Below are 10000 nucleotides of genomic sequence, written 5' to 3'. Positions count from 1 at the left end.
ATTTGAACATGAAATTTAACTGTTATATTCAATTTACTATCAATATCTCATTGCTCCTACGCATAATACATTTAAATGTTAAAACAGCTTGCCATGGATGCACACAATGGTAAGCTCTGCTTTGAAGTTTACCCAGTGTAGGCGGCTTGCCATAAGGTATGTTAAAACCGCTTGCCATAGAACTGACAGGTCATGGACAATGGCATTTGCAAGCAAGCTAATCTAACAAAGACTGCTTTCCAGTTAATTCATTTCAGTGTGTTCCCAAATGCTTAAAGAAATTTCATGTCTTCCCCCATAACACACAATAGTTTTGAACATGTAAGGCTACATTATGTCGGTGTTGAAGTGTTTAGATTCCCAGCGCTAGTAGGCCTAGGCATTTCAACAGCAACTATGGCTATGCGCTAACACCAGCTGAGTTAATTAGCGATAACATATGGAGAATCTCGGAGATGGTTCCAGTAGCCTCTTTGACAGCTCAGTGACATCAGGTATGTAACCTACATATTTATGTTTTTGCCAGCTAACTTTTAACATGATCTTCATATTCATTGTGATGCTATATGCACAAGAAAGATCAATATCATGCCATTATGTTGTTTAGAACACAATGTGAAAACTCCAACTATTTCACCTTACAACTTTGCCGAACATTTCAAATAAATGCCAGTTAGCGCATTAGCAAGGATATTGTGTAAGGTATACTGTTGATGTTGTTTCATAGCCTTTTGCTTGTGTGTAGTTAGGCCCAATATGCTAGATTTTGACAGAAGCTCGTGATATGGGCTCATGCAAGCTGTCAAATACTGTCCACTCGCCTATGTGATGCACCCCTCTGGTTTATACATCCAGTGTTTGTTAGCTAACTGTAGCCTATCTGGGTGTGTTGCTATCAGAGCAAGACGTTAGAGATGGCGCATGGCATGCAGTGGTGCCTCCTATAAAAAAAATAATTAAAAAAAACAACGCGATTTAAGCACCGAAATGGGGCACCGAAATCCACGTTGTTATTCGATGCAGTTACTACCGTTTGCGTCGGCACCGGTGCCATATTAGAACCGTGTTTCGGTGCCCAACCCTAATGATGTCACAAGTGCAGATCTGGTTACCGTGGTACCCACACCAACATTACAAACAAGTGCAGATCTGGTAACCGTGGTGATCAGGTACCCACAACAACATTACACACAAGTGCAGATCTGGTAACCGTGGTGATCAGGTACCCACAACAACATTACACAGAAGTGCAGAAAACACTCAAAAAAATGTGTCACTTTGAAGGAATAGTTTACTTTACTGGACTTTACATTTCAAAAATATTTTTTTTGTCTGTTTTCAATTTTGAGTGTTGTTTATATATCTGAGTCCTCTAAATTAACACGTTTGTCCCACACAGGTTTGTGGGATCTTAATGGGTGTTGTGTTGAACCATGCGGCTCAGCCCTGCACTCGCCAAGACCTGCAAACAGCCGCACCTCGGATCAGAAGTCGAGCATGCTAGCAATCGAGCTAAAAGTCCAGGCTGCTAGCTTTCTTGCCAGCACGGCTCTTAAGGTGTCGGGAGGGAGGTTTACCAACGTACAGTACATACTGCACAGCAACGGACCAGCTGGCTACGGTTACACATAGTCCAGTCTGCAGTAGCTTTGGGGTATCTAGTCCACTCTGCAGTAGCTTTGGGATATCTAGTCTAGTTTACAGTAGTTTGAGTGCACCAAGTGGGGTATCTAGTCAAGATGGTGTTAGTTTTGGTTGCACATCGTGGGGTACCTAGTCACCTAACCCCTCACTGCTCCCCGAGTGCCACTGTTGTTGCAGGCAGCTCACTGCGCCGGGATAAGTGTGTGCTTCACCTCACTGTGTGTTCACTGTGTGCTGTTTCACTAATTCACGGATTGGGATAAATGCAGAGACCAAATTTCCCTCACGGGATCAAAAGAGTATATACTTATAGATAGGGAAAGTTAGGCTTTTTTTCCGCCAATCTGCAAAAAAAATTCTTACCAATAGCTTTTTTTACTATGTGTTCCTATAGGTGTCTAGTAACACCTCCCAATTTATCCACGGCCAAATCCTCGGGGAAACACCTGGAGAGCCCATCAAGTTTGGGGTGCCCAGAGGGACTGGGCGAAAATAATGAAAACATTTTGTTGACCAATATTAGCTTTTGAGATGTCTAACTAGGGGTTTTTAGGGGTGCTGAATCTATCCCAGCCATTAGTTTTGAGTAAAAATTACTCCAAGTCCATAAAAAAAATCCATAACAAGTGGTTTTATTGAACAATTACAAAACAAAACTTTCTTAATCAGTTTAAAATTTAACAAACCTCATCCCTCAACTCCCCTGCACTTCCTCACTCCTGTTATCTTCTGGCTGATTGATGTTCTGACAAGAGTTACCATGACAGTTACAACAAGCAGAAATACACTTGACTCCTTGCTTTTTACAGCAGCACCTGAGAGTGTCACAGACGCCTGCACAGTTGCAGCTGACATCAGAAGGTAGTCTGGTGCAATGGGATCTGGTGTGACTGGTGCATAATCATGTTCTCCTTGTTTCTACCCACACTCAAGGACATCTAGTGATGGATTTTGTAGCAGTAGCCAATCTCTGGTCTGGATATATGCCCACAGAGAGTGCTATGCTGCACCTCCTGTAGTCGAAGGTAGTTTCTAAGGCTTGACACTAGTTATGTTGTCCTCATGAGTTTTACATGTTGCTCACTGTCAACCCTCAACGTTGGACACTCTTTTCTCTCTCTATCTATCTCTCTCTCTCTCACACACACACATTTATGCACATTGACTCTCTCACAAACACATTCACAACCACCCATCCACCCACACCCACACAAACACATATGCACACACTTACAAAAAAAGTTAAAACCTTCACTGATACTGTCTCTCTCTGTCTCTGTCTCACACACACACACACGCACACATACACACACATGCAAAATGTCCTTTCTCACACACACCATGTTGAGACAATAGTACCAGTTAATAATCTCACCATGTTGAGATTATAGTACCAGTGTGTTACACGCAAAGTGTGTGTGTGTGTGTGAGAGAGAGAGAGAGTCCAATGCGGAGAGTGGACGGTGATCAACAAAATGTAAAATTCATGAGTATTAATTGAGTTCATATTTTTGTAAATATTTTATTATATCTCTTCATGGGACAACACTGTAGAAATAACACTTTGCTACAATGTAAAGTAGTGAGTGTACAGCTTGTATAACAGTGTACATGTGCTGTCCCCTCAAAATAACTCAACACACAGCCATTAATGTCTAAACCGCTGGCACCAAAAGTGAGTACACCCCTAAATGAAAATGTCCAAATTGTGCCTAAAGTGTTAATATTTTGTGTGGCCACCATTATTTTCCAGCAGTGCCTTAACCCTCTTGGCCATGAAATTCACCAGCTTCACAGGTTGCCACTGGAATCCTCTTCCACTCGATGGCGACATCATGGAGCTGGTGGATGTTAGAGACCTTGCACTCCTCCACCTGCCATTTGAGGATGCCCCACAGATGCTCAATAGGGTTTAGGTCTGGAATAATGCTTGGCCAGTCCATCACCTTTACCCTCAGCTTCTTTAGGGAGGCAGTGGTCATCTTGGAGGTGCCTCACCTGGTTCCCGCCACACACACTTGACACCATCTGAATCAAATAAGTTTATCTTGGTCTCATCAGACCACAGGACATGGTTACCAGAGGTGGGACCAAGTCACTGTTTGGCAAGTCACAAGTAAGTCCCAAGTCTTAGCAGTCAAGTCCAAGTCAAGTCCCAAGTAAATACAGAGAAGGGCAAGTCGAGTCCAAGTCCAAGTCACATCAAAGCCAAGTCGAGTCCAAGTCCAAGTCCCAATCTTTTTCAAGTCCTGAACAAGTCATCAGGTACTCTTCACTTAATAATGCCATTATTAGACTATCGATCATAATTTTAGCACTTCCATCTAATCCACAGTATTTTTTCTATAAATACAGATTAAAATATGTTCAATGTTTCTGTCTTGTAATCTTTTACGACATATGCATGTGCATACCTGTGTAATATACACATGTGCATACCTGAGTAATCTCTACAAAATGGATAGCTACATGACACTCAGCACAGCTGCAAATATATATAATGTTTTTCCAAATTGCGGAGCCCACTGTAAGGACGAGTAATAATTTGACTGATGGTATTTCACTGCGCTAGGCCACAGATTTGCCTGCAAACAATTTATTAGGCTGTCTGCCAGTGGTGACTCATAAGGGAAGCCAAGGTCAACAGTTTTATATTATTTAAAAGATAATAATGACAGTAATTTTGTTTTAAAGTATTCATTTCTTAAGAAATACTAGACATTTGATGCTGTTTATCTAATTTGTAAATGGTGCACGGTCACTTTAAGCCCATTGTGTGCCACTGTCCACACGTTCTCATAATGATCTTTTTTTACCAGCTCCGTTCAAATATAGCCTATGGCTAGTCCACAAACTTGTTTGTGCCACATGTATAGCACAATTTTAACAATGATAAGCATGATATTAAGTTGGCACAAACAGCTTTCATTCCTTTGGAAAGAGAAGCATGTATGACATGATGCTTGCTTGACATTTTCTGTTTGCAATTAAAAGTGAATTATGAGCCTGGTAGCCAGTAGCCACCTAGCTACAGTAGCTGAGTGGAATGCGTTTCAATCGGCATATCATGTGCTTCATGTAAATAAATTATTGAATACTTCAAGACTCACCAGTTCCATTACACAAGGCAAAGACAACTCTTCATAATATTCTTGTCCACTTTCCAAATCACAGTGAGTGCAGCTATGTCATAGTGACCTGGATCTCATAGTTTATAACAGTATAGTAGGCTAGTGAGAAACGGATAAATTCACAATCTCCTCTAATCTCGTATTTTTTTGCCTCCACGATTTCTTTTTATATGTTTCTTATATTTAAAAGAAGATATCAATCATCATCAACAATGACAAGCCAGCTGGAACCTACTCGTTTTCTCTCCCTCTCGTGCGTGCTTAGATGTGTTCTCAATTAAATGCAGTAGCTTAGCATAAGTTTAAGTTGGATCTTAATGGAGAGGACTCGAAAAGTATCATCTTTATGTAACATGCTGTTGGTGCTTTTTGACAAACGTTCTCTAACAAGAGTGCAAATCAGTTTGCAGTAAAGCTACTAGTGATTGGCTAAATGTTGGTCCTTCCTCTGTCTCTTGGTGCCCTACACACAGTGCGTAACGTGTGTGGGGGTAGTGGCAGTAATCTACTGAACTGTGCTCTGGCCGCTTGTCTCCGCTATTTATTTTTTTTATTTTTTTTTAGTCGCGGGAAAGCGTCTCTGGGTTGACTGGTACACGATCAGGAAATTTAGTTTTTGATTCGAGACATGTCAAGTCATCACAAGTCAAAGAGGCAAAGTCCGAGTCAAGTCTTGAGTGAATAGTATTCAAGTCCAAGTCGAGTCGCAAGTCATGCCGAATTTTATCAAGTCAAGTCTGAAGTCATTAAAATCATGACTCGAGTCTGACTCGAGTCCAAGTCATGTGACTCGAGTCCACATGTCTGATGGTTACAGTAATTGATGTCCTTAGTCTCCTTGTCTTCAGCAAACTGTTTGTGGGCCTGCTCCCCATTCACACCTGAGAACTTGTAACACTAACGAGTCACATGACACCGGGGAGGGAAAATGGCTAATTTGGGCCCAAATTGGACATTTTCACTTTCACTTCAGGGGTGTACTCACAAGCGGTTTAGACATTAATGGCTGCTTGTTGTATTACAGTATTTTGAGGGGACAGTAAATTTACACTGTTATACAAGCTGTACACTGACTACTTTACATTCTAGCAAAGTGTTATTTCTTCCATGAAAAGATATAATAACATATTTACAAAAATATTAACTCAGTTAATCCTCATGAGTTTTACATTTTGTTGATCACCGTCCACTCTCCGCATTGGACTCTCTCTCTCTCTCACACTCACACACACACACTTTGCGTGTAACACACTGGTACTATAATCACAGATAGTTTTGTCTCAACATGGTGTGTGTGAGAAAGGACCTTTTGAAAGAACATGATTATGCACCAGTCACACCAGATCCCATTGCACCAGACTACCTTCTGAAGTTTGTCAGCTGCAACTGTGCAGGCGTCTGTGACACTCTCAGGTGCTGCTGTAAAAAGCAAGGAGTCAAGTGTATTTCTGCTTGTTGGAACTGTCATGGTAACTCTTGCCAGAACATCAACCAGCCAGAAGATAACAGGAGTGAGGAAGTGCAGGGGAGTTGAGGGATGAGGTTTGTTAAATTTTAAACTGATTAACCTTGAAAGTTTTGTTTTGTAATTGTTCAATAAAACCACTTGCTATGGTTTTTTTATGGACTTGGAGTAGTTTTTACTCAAAACGTATGGCTGGGATAGATTCAGCATCCCTAAAAACCCCTAGTTAGACATCTCAAAAGCTAATATTGGTCAACAAAATGTTTTCATTATTTTTGTCCAGTCCCTCTGGGCACCCCAAACTTGATGGGCTCTCCAGGTGTTTCCCCGAGGATTTGGCCGTGGATAAATTGGGAGGTGTTACTAGACACCTATAGGAGCACATGGTAAAAAAAGCTATTGGTAAGAATTTTTTTGCAGATTGGCGGAAAAAAAGTCTAACTTTCCCTAACTATTATACTTATTTAGTCAATGTGGTGTTAGTTTTGGGTGTACCAAGTGGGGTATCTACAGTAGGCAAGGTGGTGTTAGTTTCGGGTGCACCTAGTGGGGTATCTAGTCAAGGTGGTGCTAGTTTTGGGTGCACCTAGTGGGGTATCTTGTTAAGGTGGTGTTAGTTTTGGGGCAATCTGACTCACTAAGGAGAGCCAAAACTCTGGTTGCCGAGGGGATCCACCAGGAGCACTTGCTGATTGGAGGAAGGTCGTCGGGCGTGGCAGAAAACAGGCGGGAAGAGATGAACTGTAGCAGACGCTCAACCAGCTGCTTGAACCTGCGTGGAGACAGTCTATGAACACACACACACACACACACACACACACACACACACACACACACACACTCTAATTAGTCTTTGAACTCATGTCATAAACTGTGCAATCAAATAATAAATCAATTATCAGAAGTGTAACTCACTTCTTAAACCAGTGCATGAGGAAGTGATGGTCAGCCTCAGAGAGTGATGCTATCTGTCTCAGCAGATGAGCGTAGATCACATATGTACTGGTGTGGGAGTACTGAGGGTTCTGCACACACACACACACACACACACACACACAGGAACAGAGGGAGGAGAGAGATGAGGGAGTGCATGAGAAAAAATGGAGAGGAAGCAAGGGAATGCAGACAACAGAGCCCTGAGAAAACGGCTTGTGAGAAAGTCAGCATCATTTTGCTCTCAGCTTGTCAAACAGAATTCCATGTTTCACAGTAAACTGGCCACTCCCCATCCCACTGTGACCTCATCTCATCACCACGGCGTCTGTGGAACATTACATCATTACCGCTCTGACCTGAGGAGCTGGTCTAAGCACGCCATGTACTGTGCGACCGTCCAAACAAGCCTCAATGGTGTGGCCTCATCTTACCAACAGCTCTGCCATACACACCCAAACAAGGATGAATTCCAAACTTCAACTGAAAAACAGCCATCCTGCAATAGTTTATATTGTGTTGCAGTGAGCCGTTCATATTCTGATAGATATACTTTTATATAACAATTAGACGTACCGCATAACGGTACATAATATGTCTGCTGCACAGAGCTGTGTCCAAACAAATTACATTTCTCAACTTCTGTCTATCCTCCAACTCCTGCAGCTCCTTGTAACTCTTACTCTCCTCTCCATTGCTCAAGGATTGTTGAAACTCAATTTTCTACTTATGCATACATGCACATTTCACAAAATGTTCACATTTTGTACAGTTTTTATGTCAAAGCATCTTTTTAATTCTGCTGTAGGCTACTGTAAGGCCAAAATCTTCTGCTCCTACTGAACTCATGACAGCCTATTTCTAGAGAGACTAGTCTCATGGCATGGCAAATAGTAGCTTTTTATTTCTGTTGAATATCATTTAAGTTTACCAATTCCTACCAATGGCGTTCTAAATGGAAGGTTTGGAGGAGCATGACCATATTTGCCACGCCTACAGTGTCACTCTTGTCAGGTAATTTATTCCCAGCCGACCTGTTCAGGCAGCAGCATTTGGTTTGTTCACTCAATTCCAACCCACCTCCTCCCCTCATACCTCCCATCTTCCTTGGTTAGCAGTAGCATAGCAGTGTACGCGGATCCTGCTTGGTTAGCAGTAGCATAGCAATGTACGTGGATCCTGCTTGGTTAGCAGCAGTGTACGCATGGATCCTGCTTGGTTAGCAGTAGCATAGCAATGTACGCGGATCCTGCTTGGTTAGCAATAGCATAGCAATGTACGCAGATCCTGCTTGGTTAGCAGTAGCATAGCAGTGTACGCATGGATCCTGCTTGGTTAGGAGTAGCATAGCAATGTACGCATGGATCCAGCTTGATTCCTGCCTGCGCAGTAGACTCCTGTACAATCTGTGCAAAGCACTTCATGACCCTGGCTAGAGACCTTGCCAAACAAGTTTTTCACCTGTTTCTCTTTTTGCAACTTTGGAACGTGTGAATGAGTACAAAGCAGCTTCAGTAGCCAGCATTACCTGCACCAGAATGAAGTAGGCTCTGAGGTCATCTTTTGTCCGCGGCCTGAGGATATAAAAGAAGAACAACGGCTGCCATTTTAGCACTCAACAAGATGCAGTCTAAGGCACACTTTCTCACCTTTAAAACGTGAGAGAAACGTGAGTAGAAAGTGTGGTGTGGAAATTGACTGTGTACATGTTGTTGCTATGATATGTTATTATTAGGCACTCAAAGTTACAAAATAGTTCAACTTCTGAACTTTTTTCCACAATGGGTAGTTGCTTAGCTACCTGTCTTCCTGTCAAGCAGCTAGTAACAAATGTTCAAAATCAATTTCCATATTTTGCAATGTTCTGGAGGTGAAGAAATCGTGTCACACACACACACACACACACACACACACACACACACACACACACACACACACACACACACACACACTCAATACCACTGAAGACCTCTAGGCTAGCTACACCCTGCTGCTCCTCACTCACCCCTTCCACTCCCTCAACAGGCTGTTTATGATCCCCTTCAGAACAGACTTCTGGACCTCCTGGGGCTGATAAAACAACAATAGTGACTCATTATAGACAGATGGCAGGATTTCAACCAGACTACAGTACAGTATATTTTGTTTACATGGAAGGACCCAACAGAGTGCAGAGGACTAATACTTGAGATTTATGCAAGGCAGCAAAGTTTCGTAACACAGTGGACCCTCATTGAAATGCTGGGCAATATGCAAAGTCAGTCTATGAGCAAAGTCCTCGTGCACTAACAGCATCATGTAACGTGAGGCGGCTTTTAGCAGACCCACCACAGTTTGTGCTTAGGATCTTTCTTATGGTATTACATTTACTATATAATATTAGATTTTGCATTGTGTTTAGGCAAGCTTTAGTTACTTAGACTTTGCGCTTTGCCCTGAAATCAGGGCCCAGAGAAGGCTGGAGAGATAGAGGGTGGACATCCACAATCAACACAAGTGACACTTAAAACAAGTCATTTGGGCAGTTAATTCTTACAGCCTGAGGTAAGGCATCAAAAACGGCGTTGATAAATTTGGAGTTGACCCCCGAGTCCTCGATGGTGTTGAACGGAGCGTTGGCCTCTCTCTAAGAAATGGAGAGAGGAGGAGGAGGAGGAGGAGGAGGAGGAGGAGGGATGTGAGCACGAGGAGCGGCCATGTTTCCCGTTGTTAAGGGTTTTACAGCGCGGCTTTTAATGGCAGCACAAACAATCTCGTCTGGAGCTGCACTTAACCAGTCTACTGGCAGACACCCTGTTCTGAAAAGTGTACATTTGTGTGTGTGTGT

The 10000-nt window shown here is 42.5% G+C and overlaps 1 protein-coding gene across 4 annotated transcripts in view; it reads right to left on the bottom strand.

Annotated features, from left to right (window-relative positions):
* The window catches only part of LOC121685567 (probable E3 ubiquitin-protein ligase HECTD2), a 64507-nt gene that overhangs the window by 36944 nt on the left and 17563 nt on the right, over positions 1-10000 (bottom strand). For all 4 annotated transcript variants that reach the window (XM_042066162.1, XM_042066161.1, XM_042066164.1 and 1 more), the window contains exons 5-9: positions 9710-9799; positions 9179-9243; positions 8702-8747; positions 7156-7265; positions 6879-7027 (exon numbers count right to left, since the gene is read on the bottom strand). In XM_042066162.1, coding sequence (XP_041922096.1) covers positions 6879-7027; positions 7156-7265; positions 8702-8747; positions 9179-9243; positions 9710-9799 — 460 coding nt within the window. The remainder of the gene's footprint in view (positions 1-6878; positions 7028-7155; positions 7266-8701; positions 8748-9178; positions 9244-9709; positions 9800-10000) is intronic.

This window comes from Alosa sapidissima, chromosome 16 (genome assembly GCF_018492685.1).
Source record: "Alosa sapidissima isolate fAloSap1 chromosome 16, fAloSap1.pri, whole genome shotgun sequence".
Taxonomy (NCBI): domain Eukaryota; kingdom Metazoa; phylum Chordata; class Actinopteri; order Clupeiformes; family Clupeidae; genus Alosa; species Alosa sapidissima.
This window is presented reverse-complemented; position numbering and strand designations above follow the sequence as displayed.